The 22,320-nt window shown below is 28.3% G+C and overlaps 1 protein-coding gene across 1 annotated transcript; it reads left to right on the forward strand.

The window, feature by feature from the left end:
* Window positions 1-306: 306 nt before the first annotated feature.
* On the forward strand, window positions 307-21,523 carry RagA-B (Ras-related GTP binding A/B). Its single transcript, XM_043044558.3, has 8 exons — window positions 307-792; window positions 9,826-9,925; window positions 11,164-11,294; window positions 11,979-12,137; window positions 13,559-13,654; window positions 17,284-17,406; window positions 20,271-20,478; window positions 21,249-21,523. The coding sequence occupies exons 1-8, from the start codon at window positions 781-783 to the stop codon at window positions 21,341-21,343; spliced, it is 924 nt and encodes a 307-aa protein (XP_042900492.1). The 5' UTR covers window positions 307-780; the 3' UTR covers window positions 21,344-21,523.
* The last annotated feature ends 797 nt before the right edge of the window (window positions 21,524-22,320 follow it).

Below are 22,320 nucleotides of genomic sequence, written 5' to 3' on the forward strand. Positions count from 1 at the left end.
TTCCGTTTCTTAAAATTTTGCATCCATATTTAAAGATGCTTTTTTTTTTTTTTTTGATGATGAAGAAGAAGAAATTTTAGAATATGAATGAAACTTAAAATTCATTCTATGTTCGAAGGAAGTTGGTTCATTTCCATTCTTAAGGCTGAATAGGTGTACGAATCTGTCAATCAAAATTAATAATTTGCTGAAAATTTTTATATCATTAAGTTATAACGAACTCGTATACCTGTTTAAAAATCTTTTAATTATTGAAAGATTCTTTAAAAACAGCTTTTATAAAAATCTCCTCCCCCCCCAAAAAAAACCTAGATAAAAGAAAGAATCAATTTAACTTTTCATAGCTGTCGCTAGATAGCAATATAAATGGTAACGAGTTGGTTGTGTATAGTTTATTATTTTAGGGGTTGCTGCTTTCTGTTTCCTCCTCCTAAAATTTTGGCGAGAGAACTATTTTTTTAAGGTTATTTCTTTTCAGGTTACTTTATCGACGCACTACGCTTATTTTTAAGTTTTATTATCAAACATTTGGTTTGTTTTTGGCAACAACTATTCCTCAAGTTCTCACGTGATTTTGGAACTGTTGACAATCTAACAACAAATCATCGACGAAACGGCAACAAATGTGATTGCTTGCAGAAAAATAGTAACAATTGTCTTATATCCGATTTCAAGTAGTATTTTATTACTTTTGTTAAATTTTATTTGAATTTTAAATTCATTTACCAAATTAATTTATCAGCAAGATAATTGGCCTCGGACATTCTGCTAAAGATCAAAATGAAGAAAAAGGTAATTCGAAAGTTTTACGAAATAAGATTGGGATAAAATTTGATACTTTCATCTTTAAAGTATAAAATAATTCAAAGTGTTTTAAGCGAATTGTCAGAATTTTATGTAAGTTTCACTTGTAAATAAAGTCATTTGGAGGTAATGTACTTATACAGTGAATTAATGTTTTTGTTGTATTCACTTCCGTAAGTGATTCTAGGTGTATTTTTCCCAACCTAAAACTGTTACCAGGAGTCTGCCCAGACATTTTGTGAAGGGCCCGGTTTTTGTGAAATTGTGCAAAAATTACTCACATTCTTTCAACCTGGGTCCTGCTTTTTATGAATTTGTGCAAATAGGGTCCAGTTATTGCGAAAAACTTTTTCAAGTAGTTTTTAAATTGTAAATAGATACAGGATTATGCTCAGCACTGTAAAATTATAATAAATAAAATAAAATTTTCAAAAATAAACAGCAATTGCTGCTTCTAAATTAGAGATGCAACATGCAAATATTTGGTATTTAGCCTATACTGCTGAACGCAGAATATTCATTTCGTACGACAGGGTTCCCACGGTCCTTAAAAGTCCTTAAAAACTGCTTAACTTTTATTTTGGAAAATAAGGGCCCTTAAAAGTACTTAGTTTTGGTACAAGGTTCTTAAAAGTGCTTAATTTCTCAGCATCACTATAGTTGATAGGGACAATTTTTCAGTTCAATGTTTTAAAACAAAAAGTCATTTTTTTATCACCTAGAATTAGATCATGCACGGAGAGTAAAGCATTTTAGAGAGATAAGAAGTGATGTGTGTGAGATGGCTACTGGCAAGGAGAAGAAAACATGTCTTTTAATTAAGATATTGGTTCTTTCATTAATATATTCTGCCTTTTGCCTCTAATGATACTCTATGAAAAGAGTGCTTTTTTGGGGGGTAGTTCTAAGGTACTTAAGTAGTAGACCCACGCTGACCTTCACAATTGACAGAATTCAAGAAATTCAGTTCTACTGGTAATGCATCTGCTAATAGGAATAAAGTAAAACCCTAAGAAAAGAAGTATGAGAAAAAATTTTTGATCTAGAATCCATAACGAAAATTATTTCCAAAATTCTTGAAATAATTAAATAAATTTGTATAATATTTCAGTGTGTAGTAAGTAACTGTAAATTTATAAAAAGCAGCAGCATTTTTCAAAATTCATGATTGTACTAAAAATTAGACAGATATGTAATAAACAGGGTTTGAAAAATCGTATCTCACCTAGGTTTTATGTCAAAAACCTGAGATTTATTGAGTTTTTGAAGAAACACCAAGTTTTTTTCAGAAATATTTTTAATTTTTATTTCTGAGTTCTAAATAATGTATGATTTGCTCCTAACAAGAAAGTTAAATATCAGGTAACTATTTATAACTTGTTTTGCTGCAATGTAAATTTTTTTTTGAAGTTTTAGATTGTTACACAGCTGGATTGTTATTGTTTTTGTTTCTTAAGGATAAGCAGGATTGTTACATAAAAATTTAAATCTACTCAATTAAAAGATCACAAACTTTTTGTTATTAATGTCGATTAGAATAAAATTCTAACTTATATTTTAATAATCATTTTTCTCAGTTAACATTGCAACTTAATATACTGTTTTTTTTCTTCTTTTTTATGTATTTTTTAAAGTTTCCATTCAACTTTTGGTTGCTTTAAAATTAGTAAATGTTTTTTGTCAGATTGTTTATTAATATTAAACAGGGTGCGTAGCGTTTGTAAAAAGTACTTAAAGGTGCTTTTTTGGGGATTTCGTTTTTAAAAGCTTTTAAAGGTGCTTTTTTCAGCTGGCGTTTTTAAAAAGTGCTTTTTTTCCGAATAATTTTTTTTTCTTTCCATCAGTGATATCTGGTGGATCCCATGCATTTCACGAAAAATGGGGAGTTTGCTACGTAATCATTGACGCGGACTTCATGTCGTACCCATGTTATGACTTGCGCATGCGCACACTTGAAACCGAAACCCGAGTGCTCCAATTCGGATAGAGAATATCAGATCCTTATGAAATGTTTTTCTTTTTAATTTAATTTATTTTTGTTCTTGTTTATTTTATTTTACTTCTAACACTTTTTTTGATGTAGGGGGTAAGGGTACTTTTATTCTGAGTTCAGGGTCAAGTTGAATTCACTCAGTGATGCGGGAAGGTACTGATTGTTTTGATTTACGCCCGTCTCTTTTTTTTTTTTTTAACGCTAAAACTGTTTATAAAAAGTTTTTGTTTTTCAATAATATTATTGATTGAATATGAATTTTTTGAGTGCTTGAAAATTTTTGTAAAGTGCTTGAAAAGTTTTTAAAAAGTGCATATTTTTGATTCAAAGATTTGGCTACGCACCCTGTTAAAGTTAATTCCTAATATCAGTTTTGGCTTGAAATAATTGTAAAGCTCATCTTAAAAGTAAATATAACACATTTGCTGTTGAGGAATAATTTCAAAATGGTTAAGTTACACTTTACTTTCAATATGTTTTTCATAAAATTTTTCAATGGAGTTTTTCAAAACTATTAATTCACCATAAAAATAAAATATCAAATTATAATAATATTAGAGAATAATATTAAGAATTATACTGGATGATGAAGAAATATTACAAGTAAATGTTTATAAATTATGAAAAAATAAATAATTTATAAATATTTGTTAATTAAGTAACCTTACCAATTTTCTAGCCATAGGAATGCGTTGATACATTTGAAAAATCATTTTGAACCCTATTATTAATATGTTTCACCGAGAACTATTAAGCATATTTAGAACATTATAGTTTGAAAATTATAAATCTTAAATATAATTGTATTTTTATTCTATAAAAATTTTATGAAAATATTTATTGCAATGAATTTAAAAAATATATATATTAAGTTAAGCCTAATGAAAAAAAATGGAATGATTCAAGGTGCTTAGATATTAGTATGACCCGTTTTTACTTAAAATAGGACTCAATTTGACGTGACCTTGTTAAGAAAACTATTCTCATTCATAACTCTAATTCAACTTCTTAGTATTAATATTTTTTAAATATATACCATTATAAATGAAACATTTTGTTAATAGAGAAAAAGAATTTTTTTGGCATAACTGAATATTTACCAAGATTGGCCCACATCTGAATATGTGATGCATGTCTAGTAGCGAAATATAAAAACTTGTAATAATTTCAATATTTTTCCAAAATTTCTTTATTCACTCTTTTTTTAATATATTTCTGCACCTAATTTTACAATTCAATTTCAATAAATTAATTAAAAAGGGAATACAAATAATTTTCATAGATGTCGTTAATCCTTAACAATCTGAAAATTTTTTAAAAATTGTCTGGTTCCTACTTTGACGAGCCCTGAAACAATTATTGAAATAATTTTATCAGTACTTACATTATAATAAAATTGTTATTTTTTTATTTTTTATTGTTGATTTTTTTTAAGAAAGTTAAATAATTAGCATTGTCACTGGTGGTATATATTTATTCGATGATAAACAATCATACTATTTTTAAGGTCCTTAATTTTTTTTTAAAAAGTCCTTAATTTTTTCAAAAAAAGTCCTTAAAAGTGCTTAATTTTTGCTTTGTTAAAAAAGGGGGAACCCTGTACGAGTAATGGAGGAAGCATCGGCTGAAGATAAAACTTAATTCGTTTACATCCATCTTTCTTGTTTTCCCCCCTGGGAAGGGTTTATTCGATTAACAAAACAATAATGAAGATAAACAAATTTGTGAAGGGTCCGATTAAAAGAAAAATCATTTTGTAAGGGTCCGTTTTTAAATTAAAATATTTTGTGAATAGTCCATTAACGCAGTATTCCCCAACCCCCGGTCCGCGGACCGGTACCAGTCCGGGGATAAAGGGATACAGGGCCACCCATTTCATTCAAACTGAATTTAAATTCCTAGGTTTACACCCTAAAATAAAAATAAATCTCAAATTAAAAATAGTTCCATTAAAATTTTATTTATTTGAAAAAGGGGGGCCTCCGAAGGTAGTGACATAAATCTTATAATGCTTTCAAAAGTAAGGAAAAAAAGGAAAAAGATAACCACTAAAACTATTTTCTCTTTCAATTAGTTTTAATAAAAACAATAATCAATCATCATAACTGTAAATATCACAAATAAAAAACGAAAGCGCGGTGCGAAATTTACATTGGAACTAATGAAGAACTTCGTCTTCTCTCTCGATCGTGACTAATTGATTTAAGTAAGTTAAAATGTTAAATCACTTTATATTTATTTTTTGGTGTAACTGTATTTTATTTTGAAGGCATGTTTAAATGCAATTAAATTAAAATTAATTAATAAAAATATTCTAAAATAGAAAAAATCAACGTCCCCCCCCCCCAGCGGACCGCGATAAAATTATCAAATGTTGACAGGTCCGCGGTGATAAAAATTTTGGGCAACACTGCGTTAACGGACCTAAATTTCTTCTAAACAGACCCCTGGTTACGTCTGTCATAATATATTAAATTATCGTAACCTTCAATCGATTTCTAGAATTTTGTGTCTATAACTATATATTGAATTTCAAATTTTGTTTCTCTTTGCTAGAGTGTTTTTTACTAGTTTATAGAGGAAGATAACCATTGAATTCTTTTATTTATCTATCTCTTATCTAAAGACAAAGTAACTTAGTGACCTATAAAGATCAGTGAAAATAACAAAAGAGCAAAAAAGGTTGTAAAATTAATCTTTGTGGTTTGTATTTTCTATAAAGATTAGGAATTTTTATTTATTTATTGAAGGTAGTTCACTTGACAGACTGTATTTGGGGATATTTCCGTATCGTGATCTGTTGTGCCAACTACAATCACCAAGGGGCAAAATAGATTTTATACTTGCAAATTTAAAAAAAACAGCATATCGATGTTTGCCTAGGGGTGGCTGCGAGTTATGCCTTTTGAGTTAGTCCTTTTCTGTGACGTTTTTTTTAGTTTCTCGCGGAAGTTTCCAAGACTTGGTGATTATTCTGCCACAGATCACGATATGGAAATCTCCCCTTGTTTTCTTCTGAATCATTTTAATTCAAGCATAACTTATGTATGTTCTATTGTGCTACATGTCTACATAGCTTTAAAAGACCCAATATTTTGAATACGACGTTACAATACGAAAATTTCGAATTTGTGTAATCACTTTTTGATTCAATTTATTTTCGTTTGTTTGATTATAAATCCGAGTGACGTTTCAATTGTTATTTCGCATTTAAAATTCTAATACATTTATTTCGATATTACGACTCGTGAGTTATAAATCATGCGTCTAATTGATCATTTTTGACATACTTTTTATGTGCCGATTTCGTCTTGAAACTAAATGATTTTATTTAAGGGCAGTTATTCCTACGCTTTTCCTTATGATTTCAAAAATTTGGTATTTTTATTATGATATTATTACACGTGCTACAAATCGCACACATGAATCATCACTTTTTGATATGCTTTATTTTTTCCAATTTCATCATAAATCTTAGTGACGTTTATGTAATTTATTTTCCGTTCATAGTACGATTTCCATGTGGTTTTTAAAATTCTGATTCGTTTATTATGATGCTACGAATCGTGAGTTATAAATCGCGTATCTAATTGATCACTTTTTGACGTTCGTTATTTGTGCTAATTTCATCTTTTTTTTAAAGGGAAGTTACTGGTATGCTTTTCCATGTAATTTTGAAAATCCTGTATTTTTATTACAATATTATTACAGCATGCAAATTTCAAGTCTCCCATTTAATTGATCACTTTTTGACAGTTTCAGTTTTTGCCAATTTCATGTTAAATTTAAGTGACGTTTAGATCGTTCTTTTGGATTTATTACTATACTAATTTACACGTGGTTTATAAGTTCTTGACACATTTATTACGATATTACTCCTCATGTATTAAATGTGCATTTAATTGATCACTTTTTGCTGTTCTTGTGCCAGTTTCAATGCAAATCTAAATTATTTTTCAGTCATTTATTCGGCAGTTACTGCTGTGCACTCCCACATGTTTTAAAAAATTAAGATTTTTTGTACAACATGCAAATTTTAAATAAATAATTTTAATAATTATTTATTTTTATTCGTATTAATTTTATCGTAAATTTAATCAATTTCTCTTATTTTCTTCTTCTTTACTTAATTTATTAGTTTATTTTTTGAAATTATTACAACGCTTTTCAATGTGATTTGGAGAATGCCGTTACTTTAACTATACTACGTTACTTTAACTTTATTTAATATGACAAGCGACTTTCTATATCCCGCTTTTAAATCATTACTATATTTTTCTGTCATTTTTTCATCAGTTGGCACCCGCATTTGTACATAATATTTAGAACCAGGGTTGGGTTTTTGCCGTCAAAAACTGGTTTTTGACATGACAGTGGTAAAAACCGTGTTTTTACCGATAAAAACCGTCAAAAACCTACTGTTTTCTTTAATTTATGGCATATAGCGGACAATATATTATTTTCACTTAATTGCCTTAATAAATGAATGTTGTAAATGATTGCTATTGATTTTGCAACTATATACATGTATTCTTATAGAAGGATATACATTCATACAGAAATATTGTAACATACTTATTGAAAATAGTGATACTTAACTTTTATCATTATAGCTTGATTTGCAAAGGATTCAAAATTTTGCACATCTTAATTGTTAGAAATAAACAAACAAACGAAAATACTTTGAACTATTAATAAATTCAAGAACTAAAAAGAAGAATTTGAAATTTGGCATTTTTTAAATATTAGAAATAAGCTAAACAAAACTTTCAAAACTTGTAACTTCTAACAAACTCTAAGTCAGGAATGACTTGACATTCCTCAGTAATGTAATATGCCAAACAAAATGATGCTTGGAAATGTTGAAAATTTTGTTTAGTATCCTAATATTTTACTTCAAATAGTATGATTTGATATAATCATGTTGGGAAAATGCAAAAATCTGTTCTTAAATATCTTTTAACAACTTTTTTTCTAATTTTATTGCCCAAAAATGAATTAATTTTAAATCATAAGCAGTTAAACTCAAATTAAAATACAGTTTTATCAAAACAATGGGTTTTTGACAGTTTTTGACAGAGGGGTTTTTGACATGACGGTAAAAACCATGGTATAAACCGGTAAAAACCGTCATGTGTCAAAAACTTGCCAACCCTGTTTAGAACCCCAAAATTTGTAATTAATTTTGCTTGAAATTTTTTTTAGTTTTAGGTAATTTTTTTTTTAAAGAAAACAACGAGAAAGATTCCTATTTAAAATTCATAAAACCTCTAATAAATCAAGAAATAGAAATAATATATGAAGGATAGTACCAAATAAATAAATCTTATTTTGAACTATAATTGTTTTGTTTTAATTTTTGGTTTTTGTTTAATCACTATAAATTTTTTTAAATGGCCCTTCATTCCAAAAGGTTGTGCACACCTAGCTATAGGTTACCTTTCACTGTGAACATTTTAATTTTAAACTTAGTCCAAAGTAGGATCAGTGCGATAAGAAACAAGAAAAAATATAGCTCAGTTGAAGAATTTCTGTATAAATTGACTCATCTATCATGTATAAGTTTATATATTTTATCATGTATAAGTTTATAATGCTAGTTAAAGAGATAACGTCTAATTAGGATTCATGCCAGATAGCGATATGGTGAGATTGTCGCCAAATGATCTACAAATGTCACTAAAATCATTAGAATGGGCAACAAATTTATTGCCTTGATATATATTTGAAACTTGTAGAAATGTAACAAAAAAATTTTTTTTGCATTGAATTCCATGCAATTAAAAAAACTTTTTTGTTCTAATTTTATTATTCTATGCGTGGTAGGGAATTCGAATGCCTGGTATTCAAATGGAATAACAGAAAGAATCTGGTACATAAATTTTTAAATTTAAATGTTGAAATTTCAAATTTACATGTGCTGCGCTTTTGTAAATTTGAAATTTCAAAATAAAGTTAAATTACATGTACTGATAGTGTAACAATGAAATCGTATTTCATCACTTTGTAACATAAAATAGTATTTTTTTTCTGTATTAGAAATGACTATATTTAAAAATTTAAAATTCTTAGATCGTTGATTTTTAATATAATATTTTATTAGTTCTTACTTACTTTATTTCTCTCATTTATTTATTTATTTGGTGTCAAAATTTTAATTTCTATGTTGAATCGATTTACTAACAATTTAGTTTTTTGCACTGAATTTTAATAAATACTAATCTTGAATCTTCATGGGCTAATAAATCTAATTAGTTATAGGGTGTTATATATGGCAATCATTAATTTTTGGTGTGGCCTACCATAATATGAATTGTGTAATTGTAAAGTTCAATTTTTTCCTCTCTAGTTTGTCAACCATATTAAGGTTTAGGACCACTAAATGAATACCTAGGTGGTTCTATGGGACCACTAAATTTTGAATTAATAGACAATCAATGTAACATCAGTTTTCTTTAAATATTTTTCTTTTAGTTTTTTTTTTTTTAGCAAAAGCTACTCACTTGATTTAGAGATCACAGTTTGCAAGAACAGCAAAATTGTCTTGTATACCTAAAATATTGTTATTGATTTAATATGTGAAGTTTCTTTAAAAATATTTTATTAAAAAAAATTCAATAATTTATTTATATATATATATATATATATATATATATATATATATATATATATATATATATATATATATATATATATATATATATATATATATATATATATATATATATATATTTATATATATATATATATATATATTTATATAAAGCTCTAGCTTGGAACATTTTTCACTCCTTACCCGCTCCTTCCTGAGTAGGACTTCCTGCTTTGTGTAGAACATGTTTTTTTTTCCTGTTTAGATATAAGGGCCAAGATTCCAATGTCTTATTTTGTTTGAAATAATTTAAAATTTTACAGAAAGAAATATACAGTTTTAAAGTTGACTTTTTTCATAATTATAGTTTATAATAATTAGATTATAAATTAAATTTTTGTTATTGTAAAGATTAAAATAAAGTTTTGAATTTCAGGTTCTGCTTATGGGCAAGAGTGGCTCCGGTAAAACAAGTATGCGTTCTATAATATTTGCTAATTATATAGCTAGAGATACTCGAAGATTAGGAGCAACAAGTAAGTTTTTGAAGTATCTGAATTGGAGAATAAAATTCTTTGTAGAATCTACTTAAAAATATTTCTTTTATAAAAAATATTGTTATAAAAGCTGTGTAACTGTGTGAGGACTGATTAATATTTTGTATTAAAAAAGGTTGTATCAATTGTCAATAATTCTAAATAATTTCACCATAAATCTTTTTTCTGTCTACTTTTTCCACTATATATATTTTGTTGAAATTTTTATTTATTTTTTGATAATTATTTTAGATAGTTGCTGTAAACTGTGTTCTACTTTCCATTTAAGAAAAAGTTTTGAGCCCAACGCTATTATTAAAATTAATACCAATAACATAGCTGCTAACTGTTCACAATTTCTCGGATTTGTTCCTAATTTTTAAATCAAATCTGAAAATCTTATATTTTTATAAAAAATCCAAATTTTCGAAAATTGCAGTATTTTTGCTTTTAAACCAATCCCTTGTTCTGATCGCTGCTAGCGCGCTTACTGTGATTATTGTGCAGATTTATTTTTTACTAGCTTTTTATTGGAAAATACTATTCCAATAGCTGTTGCTGATCATTTCACTAAATTGAATCTTAAGCAACTATTAGTATTTTTTAAAAAATGTATTGTAGTATTTAAACACTTGCATCAGAAATATTTGTTTATGATGTAGATTATTATTTACGTGTGTTTTATAATTTGGAGAATAATAATAATATATTAATAGGTAATGGTTGTTTTTAAACTATTATACCGGTATTCTTAATTATAAAATATTAATATTATAAATTTCCCACAAAGGATAGTGTTTATAGTTTTGTTTTACTAATTTACATAAGGTATTTAAATATATGTCTATTAATGTTATTATTTAATAGTTAAATTTTTGTCTTACTCTCGTAATTGGTGCGTATAATTTTGTCGCATATAGTGTTCCTAATTTTTGATTCCTAAGGTTGGCAACTATGCAATAATTGATCAATATAAGGCAAAGTTAATTCTAAATTCTTGTTAAAAAAATTTTAATCGCTTAATGAAAAGTTTTTGAAGTTTTATTAAGTACTAAATTAATATTGTGTCTCTATTTTAGTTTTAGAAAAAAGCTATAAATAAAGACACAACCCATATTATAAAACCATATCTATGAAATCAAATTTTTATGCCTGTGGTAGTTAAATGTTTTTATGAAATTTAAATTTTTAAAATTATTTTAATAGCTTTATACTTAATGTTCTGTTTCATTTTTCAGTTGATGTTGAACACTCTCATGTCCGTTTCTTGGGTAATCTTGTGTTAAATTTGTGGGATTGTGGTGGACAGGAAGCTTTCATGGAGAATTATTTTGCCAGTCAAAGAGATAATATATTTCGAAATGTGGAGGTATCTAATGTATTTATATAGTTTGTTTTCTTATAACTGTGCTAATGGCAACATTTAGAAAACCTGCCCCCCTAACAAAAACAGCTTAGAGTTTTTTCAAAAACATTATAAATTTTTATTCCTAGGAAAAAAAACAAAATAATTTTTTTGGTGAATTAAATAAGTGTAGACTAGTTAAACTAAACTATCAAATAAAATACTAAACATATACTCTACTTCAATACTCTAAACTATGAATACTCAAGCAAACTAAGTTGTATGATATAATGATGTGAAAAACTTTTAACTATTTTGTATCATGAAAAAAATTAGTTTATATCTAAGCTATGCTTAGATATGCTTATTGTCAAATAATTATATCTGTCATTTTAAGACTTTTTTTTTATTATTTATTTTATCCCAATTTGCTCAGTTTTTTTTAATGCCCTAAATGAATGTTTTTTTTCTTCTTTCAAATAAATTGCCAGCCCTGCTTTAAATAGGTGCAAATTGACAAGATGCTTGTTGTGAGCTTATCTTAGGAGAAGACCAATTTTTACTGCCCACTATTCTTAAAAAATGTCTCTCTTACTTTCAAATGTCTGTTATATTAAAATTAAATCAAGTAAATGAGCTTGCTTTGTAAAGATTGTTTTTAAATACAATTCTTACAAATTTACTTAAATAATTTTCAATTTATTTTAGGTGCTTATATATGTATTTGATGTTGAATCTCGAGAATTAGAAAAGGATATGCATTATTACCAGTCATGTTTGGAAGCAATTTTACAAAGTTCTCCTGAAGCCAAAATTTTTTGTCTTATTCATAAGATGGATCTAGTTCAAGAAGATCAACGGGATGTGGTAGATTTTATTTTATTTTGTTAATTATGATACTAACTTTTGTAAAATAAACTTTAAAGGAATAGCTATAAACTAACTTTTATTGTTTTAAATTTTATTAAATATTTCAACATCCTAATTCTAAGTTGTTTATCATTAAATACAACAATCTCAAAAGATTGCTGAATTTCATAATCTAACAATTTGGTTTAAGAGTAGTGAGTATGTAAAGTAGTAAGATAAGTAGTGAGATACGTATACTGTTTCCTGAATTGTACTCGGAATAATAGTAAATTGCTTTTTATTACCCCTTTTTCTGAACAAAAGAATAACAGTAACGATAAAAACTTTTTTTTCTTCCCAATCATGATGTGAAAAACTTTCCTTTTGTATCATTTTATGTTCTTATTTTTCTGCATTGTGCATGGGAAAGTACACAATGTGGTAAGAATGCTGTTTGGTACCACAATACTGTGAACTAATTCATTCACTTACTGTTATTCTTCAAACTAATTTTCAAAAATGCTTGCCATTATTTCATTATTTTTCTTTTACATTGGTCCTTTGTTTATTGTAAGGAATGTTTGCTTTTTTTTATTGATTTGAAATTACAAAGTTTACTAAAACTTCTTGTGTTGAAAAGATTTTTAAATTAGTTATGTCTCTTGGTCCTAGTCTCAACCTGCATTTGAGTCCTTAGTCAAGAGTGATAATTTTGTTACTGCTGTTGTTGTTGTTGTTGATTTACGTCGCACTAGAGCTGCACAATGGGCTATTGGCGACGGTCTGGGAAACATCCCTGAGGATGATCCGAAGACATGCCATCACAATTTTGATCCTCTGCAGAGGGGATGGCACCCCCGCTTCGGTAGCCCAACGACCTGCGCGCGAAGTCGAGCACTTTACGGTAGCACAGTTTAACGAGGACCAATACCGCACACCCTCGGTCCCTACGCAGACTGATCCAAGTGGGTCACCCACCCGCACACTGACCGCAGCCAGTGATGCTTGACTTCGGTGATCTGATGAGAACCGTGTCTTAACGATCAGTCCACTGCGGGACGTTGTTACTGCGAATAAGATAGTAATGTGTAATAATTTGTTGGTGTATTTTTCTACGTTTCTTATTATCAAAAACCTTTCAGTTTATAAATGGAAATTTAAGACTATTCTTAAAAGGAAAGAAGTGTGCTTAAGTGAGTTTGAGAAGAAATAATTTTCTAATACTGAGCTGGCTTGGATTGCAATAATGTCTAGAAAGTCGAATGATTTTGCATCTGCCAGTTTTTTACTAGTTCTGCTTCGTTCTTTCTGATATATTATTCCAAATTATCTTTCTCAAATTTTGTTTCATTATTACTTCTAACTAAGAACAGAATTTTTGTTATTTTTCATATTATATTTATTTTAAAATTAATGAAATTGAATAAACACATTTTCAGATTTTTAGAGAACGAGAGAATGATCTTGCTCGTCTGTCACGGCCATTAGAATGTATTTGTTTTCGCACATCTATATGGGATGAAACTCTTTATGAGGTAAATAACTGTAATATGATTTTCTGTTTATCATATCACTTCTCTGAAATGTTCAATCAATAAAATTGTTTTTTTTTTTAAATAGTATAGATATTTTTTAAAAAAAAAATCATTTCTCTAACTTTTTGCTCTGATTTGATTATTAAGGATATTGAAATTCTTCTTTTTGATGAAGTTATTAATCAGATGCAAATATACTAAATATGTAATTATTCTACTAATGCAATTCTAATCATTCTGCATGTGCTATATATATACACTGGTTATCATAAATTAAGGAAAATTCACAAAAATCGCGATAACTCAAGAAATTACACATGGAATTTTATGAAACTTACCCACAATATACAACACATAGTAAGGTATTAAACAACATAAAAAGAAATTATCAGACATTAATAGTAGTATAGAAATTAGCACATGTATAAAATAAACAAATTGGAAGTATCGGTTTGCAATAGAAAAAGTACCTTTAATATGGAATATGATTGCCTCTAGAAGCAATACAGCACAAACAGCGATGTGTGATGCTTTCAATTATGCGGTCTATCAGTTCAATAGGAAGTGAGAGCCATTGCTCTTGTAAAGCAGTTGCAAGCGTGGCAAGGGTCTGAGGGGGCGGATTGATGGCAGATACACGCCTCCCTAGAGCATCCCAAACGTGCTCGATAGGATTCAAGTCCGGGGATCGAGCTGGCCACTCCATGCGAGTAATTGTTTCCTGTTGAAGATAATCATCAACAATGCGAGCTCTGTGTGGTCTTGCATTATCGTCCTGTAACAGGAAGCAATCACCAATTGCCCCGGCATATGGGCGCACATAAGCATCAAGGATGTTGTCTCGATAAACCTGAGCATTCACGGTTCCCCTTGGAAAGACATGGAGGTATGTGCGCCCTCCTAAGGATATGCCTCCCCAAACACAGACACTGCCTCTTCCGTATGCATCTCTTTCACGGATGTTTGATGGATGATAACGGGTCCCAGGTTCTCTCCATATCAAATAACGTCTACTGTCACTTTCTAGACTAAACCTGGACTCATCCGTAAAGAGAACAGGCCTCCATTGATCTGACGTCCAGTGGACATGTTGTCGGGCCCACTGCAAACGGTCTCTCCTATGGCGTGATGTGAGCGGCACGCAAATGGCTGGTCGTCTCGCATACAGACCACCTTCGTGGAGCCTTCTGCGCACAGTTGACGTTGACACCAACCTTCCGGTGGCTGCAGCAAGAGAGGATCTAAGATGTGTCGGAGTAGCGGTTCTATTCCTGCGTGCACTTAATGTCAAATATCGGTCATCGGCACTGGTCGTAACAGTTGGCCGTCCTTGACTGAACCTCCTAGATGCCGAATCTGTGGTTTGAAATTGCCTCCAAAGTCTATGAACCACAGATGGACTCACATTTAGCCATCTGGCCACTTCTGATTGACTCTGCCCTGCCTCTAGTCTCCCGATGGCTCTCCATCGTAGTTCTTCAGGCAAATGATGCCTAGAGGTCATTATTACGAATTGGCTATCTCAGATTTTCAATGTCGCAATCACAGTAAAATTTGTGTGCTTTCTCTCAAACTTGGACTTTTATGCTCCAGGCAGATGACGTAAGCCGAGTGCAGCGCCACTAATTTGCATATTGCAATTTTACTCAGCTACTCTTAGTGGACAACATATGCAAATTTTGCACGGTTTGGCTTACTTTTGAAAGAGTTATCGCTATTTTTGTGATTTTTCCTTAATTTATGATAACCAGTGTATATATATATATTAGATATGCAGTTTTTATTGCTGAGTTATTTTACTACATCAATATTATTTTTTAAAATTTAAACAATTTATGTAACAATGATGCAAAATTAACGATTCTGAAATGAATTGATGTTATTTATTGTAATTTTATTTTTTAAACCTTCATTACTCTTTAGTATATTAATTAATATTTTCTAGTTTTGGCCAGATTTTGTAGACCAAGCATGAAAATTTGTACTTAACTTTTCATTTGCTTCAAAACTTATTTTTATGTCTTGGCATACACCTACTGTAAATAAATTTGTTGACTCACAACATGCTTTTAAAAAAGCGTGAAGACAACAAAATGTCATGAGGTCAACTGACTAACTATAAGAAGAATGCAAACTTCACCCGCTGGAGGCCATTGATAACTTTACATAAATCAATATTTCAGGAACTCACAATGACTTAAACATATATTTTATGAGAAATATGATGCTGTGCATATAGGATAGACATAAAAAAGTTACTTAATCAAAGTCTACAATGAGTGCAAGAAGGATAAGTCTATTTAAATCCATCCTAATTGTTATATAATGTCAATCTCAACATAGTTTAATAAAAATTTAGCTAATATGATTGTTTTTAATTTAAAAATAAGAACAAATTCTAATCTGTTTGCATTCGACTGCACGATCACCTAGACAGAAGTAACCAAACACAAATTTGAACACAATGTACGAATTTGATAAGTAATGTCTGTAGATGGCACAATCTCTATCTTTTATCGAAGGAATGTTACATCCTCCCGATGTAAAAATGTCAGTCTAAAAAATTTGTGTACTTTTTACCATTACAAACCATTCCAGTTTTTAAACATTGTGCATAGCATTTTTCAAAAGTGCTTGAAGGTGCTTATTTTCATTTTTTGAAAGCCTTTAAAGGTGGTTTTTTCATTGGATGTTTTAAGAAAGAGCTTAATTGTCTCTTTTCGAAAAGGAGATTTTTCCTTTACCATGTCGTTTTTTGACACGTATTATGCAAAAGCGTGCTTTTTACATTGTACTATCCAACATTTTCACAATTCATTAAACAACAATCCATTTGGCATATTGTCGGTCCATAGTGTATGAAAGTGGCAATTATTTTACATGTTTGATGAAATACTTGCGAATCTGCGTGCGCAGGGAACTGGCTTCGGTGAGATCATTGCACTCTTATGTGCAACTCTGCTGCATTTTGCAAGATACTCTCAATTTCAGGCTTCATTTTCCACTCTTAGATACCAAACCAAAAATCTTTTGATCATTTTACAATGGCTAATATAATCAAGAAAAGAGCTCTTTGTCAGAAACTAGTTATTTTATCATGATCATGTAAAGTCTTAGAAAATTATTTTGCATTTTGCTAATGTACATAGTGCTTAAAAAGTACTTAAAAGGTGCTTATTTTTTGTTGAAAGATTAAGCTATGCACACTGTTAAATATATTAATTTATGCATGATGAAAGAATTTGCAACACAGTGTTGCACTAAAAAAATCCAAGGTAAATATTTTTTTTAAAAAGTTTTTTATGAACAATAATAAGTATATAAATCTTAGGTGACATGAATCTGTTGAAGTGTTAAAATTTCAAAAGACGATTTTTAAATAAAATATAAAAACATTGATTGCATTTCTTTATTTCTTCTTAAAAAATTTGCCAATATTGACTGTGCTTTATTCATTTGTTTACATTCATGTATCCATATTCATTACTAATTATATTTGCAACTTTTACGACTGAAGAGAGACATGCTTGGATTGTAATGACTTATGGATCTTTATGAAGACATTCATTTATGCCAATCACTAGTACTAATATTGTTTTGTTTTCATAATATGTGTTTTTTTTTTCTAGGCTTGGTCATCGATTGTTTATAAACTTATTCCTAATGTTCAACAACTTCAAGCGAATCTGAAACAATTTGCTGATATTATTGAAGCTGATGAAGTATTATTGTTTGAAAGGGCAACATTTCTTGTGAGTGCATAAAAATATATTTTGATTGGTTAGTTTCTAAATGTAATGTGGTAGTATTGCTACATTATTAATAGTGCAAAAAAAATTAGGGAACACTAATGAATATTTATGATTCAAAATGATCATCTCTATGAAGTTAATTTTAAAAAGAATTATGTACTCGTATGAGTTCTGAGAAATCTTTGGGTAGTTGTTAAAATGAACTGAGCAATCTGAACTTTACAATCACATATAAAAGTAAAAATAATTTATAAATTAATCTTTCAAAATAGTAAAATAAAAAAGGGAATAAAAATAACTCATGTGTAGTAATTTTTTATTATTAATTATTGTTTTTTTATAAACTAAACTCAGTGGCTCGATAGCCCATAGACGGCCAAGGCCTACTGTGCCATCTCAGTTTTCTTGGCCTTTGGGCTCTAGGGTGCAAGAGCAGATATTTCAGTTTAGTGGTCAGCCCAATGCGAAATCCCCAGTGTTTAGTTCCCAAGCATGCTTGATACTAATTTTATTGACCCACTGAAGGGACGGAAGACTGAGTCACCCTTGCCGAGCCCGAAGATCGAACCAAGGGCCTGTGACACATCAGCGCAAGGCTCTACCACTCAGCCACTCGGTGTCATTGTTTCATTATCATATTGTTGAAAATTTATTGTTCATTTTTACTCACTTCATTCTCTTTCTAAAGTCCTAATGTAGGAAAAACTCTTAATATTATCTTGTTTAACATTAACAACAAACTAATTTTTTATAGCTCAATTAACTAGGAAATGCTTTTTGATTTTAAAAACAAACAATTGAAAAATCTTATATCCCAGTGTATCCGTTGACTTTTAAAATTATCTGAATATCAACAAATACAGCAGTAATAAAATTGGACGATCATTGCTCATGAAATATCAATACATTATAAACAATGGGATGGATATGAATAACTCTGTATCAACTTATCTCTTTCAAAAACTATTTTTTAATATGTTATATACAATTAATTTAACATTTTCTTTCATAATATTTTCTTTACATATAAAGGAATTTTTTTATTTTTTGGAAACAATATATTAAATTAAGTGCAGAAGAAAAAAATTAACAAAAAAGGTAAGGTAAGATTCCAGAGAGATCAATGTAAAATGTTTTAAACTTAAAATTCGTTGACTTAATAAATTTTATTTATTTTTTGTTTATTCATTCATTTTTTTAAATTTATTTTAGATTGTTTTATATTTTTCAATTTTTCAGCAGTCTAGCACTAATATTGCTATCTATCTCATAATCAAAATAGGGGGTCAACTTATTCACCGGTATATATCAATATGGTGTATATGTAAGATTTTGCAAATATGAATGGTAGACATTTTGTTTAGAAATTTGATTTAAAATTTATAGTATTTAGAAATCATTAATTTGTAAACAGGAAGCAAATATGTGTAAAACCCTAATTATTAATACCTATCATTAATACCTGTATTTCAAAGACTTGGTGAGCAAAAATAAGTAATATTAGAAGTGTTCAATTAAACCAATGCTAATTAAGTTGAGATTGCATTTAAAAATTAATTAAATCTCTACTGTGCAGTTCATAAGAATAAAATACAGAGAAAGTTAATAATTATAAAAAAAATGAATAAAATAACGAAAGTACCAGTAAATGAAATGCTTAAAGTATTACTTTGCATGCATGTTTTATTTAATTTGCATTTGATTTAAATCTGATAAAGCATAGAACTTATATGTAGAGATATAGCTGGAATTTTTTTCATGGATTGAATATACTCTAGCACTTGATCGAGTGAAATTCATTTTGGTGGAGTGGAATACGACAATTGTAAAAACATATTTAACATTATAAATTTCAGAAACCAATTTCATAAGAAAAGACAAATTTATATGGATGAAATATAAAATTGCAAAAATAGAATCAATTGTGTACAATTTTGATTTATTATTTTTAGTATGACATAATTTATATAAAGAAAAACAAAACAAAAATGTTTTTACTAAAATTTCTATCCCCCTTTTTTTCATTTTTCATAATTTTCAGCATTATTAAATTTGAATTCTCCAGCAACTTTTAAAGTTTGTTTTTAAATGTAGGTCCTTGCTCTGATATTTTAAGCATTTTTTCAGTTTTACAGTTTTTCTAATATTTCTTACAGTTTTTCTAACACTTTTTTTTTATAGTTCTTATTCTATTTAGTTTGAAACCGTTCGTATTTTGAAGTGAGGAAGAAAAAAAAATCCTATTTTCTTAGGAAAAAAATCCTGTTCTATTATTCTTAGGAGTCCGATTATTTTTAGGAGCTTTCCGATTTTCAATGCGTGAAATCAAAAATATCTCCCCTTGCATATCATTGGACCAGATTAATTTCCTTCAACAGATTCCACAAGACTAAATTGACCTTGTGAAAAGTGAATGTTGAAAGTTTTTTTTTTTTTGGTTTTATAATTCTTTTAAGGAGCTTTTTTTTTTTTTTTTTTTAAACCATTTATCTATCAAGCTAATGGGCAAAAAATGTACACAAGCTTCTCTTAACACACATTTTACAGGTAGTTATAATGATATTAAAATGCTTATAGGTTCCACTTTAAACTTATTCTGCAGTCAATGTCAAATTATTGAAAGAATTATTGACAAATTTTATAAAATTTATGGAATCTGATTTCCTAGATAAGAGGAGAAGAAACCTTCTATATGAAATTACTCGTATCAAGTAAACATGTTACAAGTGGTATTTAATTGGCTTTTTCATCTAAAAACATTCACTATTTATTTCATTTTATTGTAATTTGTATAACATTAATAAATAAATAATTAATCAATGTTACCCATCTTTTATGTGTTTATTTGTGTATCATTATTTTAGGTTATTGCTAGAGCTGAACGTAAAGAGCATAGGGATGTCCATAGATTTGAAAAAGTCTCAAACATTATTAAACAGTTCAAGTTAAGTTGTAGTAAAATTGCTGCCCAATTTGAAAGTATGCAACTATCAAATGGCAATTTCTCAGCCTATATTGATGTCTTTACTCCCAATACTTATGTGATGGTTGTTATTTCTGATCCAAATATAAGTAAGTTGGAATTTATGCAATTATTATTCTAATATAAGTACTGAAATGTGCAGTAAATTGCTGATTTTTTTTTGTCATTGTTTTATAATGCATTTTTTTCTATTTAAAGTACAATTTTGTATAAATTTTATAAATTTTTTTCCTTTTCTTTTGTAAAAAATATTGCATAGTTTGATTTTTTTTTACCTAGTTTTTATCATTATAGGTTCTTGAAATTCTTATATTAATTAATTTTTATTTATCCTCTTTTCCTCCCACTTCTTGAAATTATTTCCGACTAACTTAAATTGTTTATTAATTTTTTTATTTATTGTAATTTAAATTTTGGAAAAATAAAAGAATTATTGATTCTTTTAAATTGTCCATTAAATGGCGTGTTACCTATACTTCCAGAATCACTTTATGAACATGAATCATTTTGCTTAGTCGTATATCTGTTTAAATAACCTTAGAAACTAAAGCAGTTCTCTATTGTCATAAAAAATTTGGTTAGTTCAGATCTATAATTATATTATTTAAATAATTTTGTTAATATGAAATATTTTTAGAGTTTTATAATTTATGGAAAAATTTATAAAACTCTAAATTAATGTATTTAGCAATGCAATGGATGCTAAATCATTGTTTCTGATTTTAAATTGTAAAATTATTTTATTGTATTCAATACTTTATTGTTCTTGTTTATTTTAAAGCAGCTTCAACCTGCTATTGAGATATAATAATTCATGTCATACTTAGATTATGTTTTTTTTCCTCTAATTTTCTTTTAGCACCTGCTATTACTCTACTTAATATTAAAAATGCGAGAAAGCATTTTGAGAAATTAGAAGGTGTTAGACAACCTCAGCTGTTGGCTGCCAATTAAAGAACTTGTTTAAATGATATAAAAAATATATTGACTTTTTCCTTTGATGTCATTTTGAAATTTGTCTGTGTATAAAATATTTTGTATAAAGTCTTTATAAATTATTTTTACTTATACATATGCAGTTAATGCTGATTGTATTTTATAGATAGTGATAAAAATACATATTTGTTCTTTGAAGTATGAGTTTTTAGTCTTTTTTTGTTTATCATATTCTATTCTAGTATTTTGAACTGCTTTATGTTGTAAGTAGTAGCACTGAAATTTTACAGCTGCAAAAATAACTTATAATTTTAAAGACTGATTTAATGTCAAGTGTTGATACATGTATAACGACCAATAATAGGACTTTTTATTTTATAAATTTTATTTAATACACTGTTTGTGAGTGTCATCACATCATCAATTAAAAAAAAAAGAAGAATAAAATAAATTCAAATTTTAATTTATATATTTTATATTGAATAATATATGAGTAGTAGTACAATTTTTTCTTTCAGGATTGCCCCCAAAAAATAAAATTTATAAATTATGAAATTGCAGTTCTGCTTCTTACTAAAAATTTAGAAAATGATAAAAATATCAGGACAAATCGGGTCTAAAGCTGTTGCGGATTAGGAAACATCTGTATAATTGAACTACTTTTAAAAATGGCTATGAGAATGTTATTAAGTAGCTTCCTTTTACACTTTTTCAAGGCTTAGTATTGGGAATTGTAGTAATGCCTATTATAGCATGAATAGCATGTTCAAATTTTTGTTATTTTTTAAAATTTTATTAGTAACTACTTGCTACCTACATTGAAAATGGGGTTGGAAGTTCTTTTCAAGAATACTAAGGGACAAAAGAAGCCATTTTTTGACCCCTTTTAGATACTCTTAAAATATAAAAGCTTTTTCGCAAAAAAGAATCTCGGGGAAGTCTACGGATGATCCGGTAAATTAGCATTCGGATAATCGGTTCTTTACTGTGCTCTT

This window comes from Parasteatoda tepidariorum, chromosome 8 (assembly GCF_982258835.1).
Source record: "Parasteatoda tepidariorum strain Cologne lab strain chromosome 8, Ptep-v5.0, whole genome shotgun sequence".
NCBI classification, from domain to species: Eukaryota; Metazoa; Arthropoda; class Arachnida; order Araneae; family Theridiidae; genus Parasteatoda; species Parasteatoda tepidariorum.

Bases quoted from the DNA above. Each gene is read 5' to 3' on its own strand.
- RagA-B (XM_043044558.3), top strand. The intron at 11,295-11,978 runs GTATCTAATGTA...AATTTATTTTAG, and splicing joins ATATATTTCGAAATGTGGAG to GTGCTTATATATGTATTTGA. The intron at 20,479-21,248 runs GTAAGTTGGAAT...ATTTTCTTTTAG, and splicing joins TATTTCTGATCCAAATATAA to CACCTGCTATTACTCTACTT.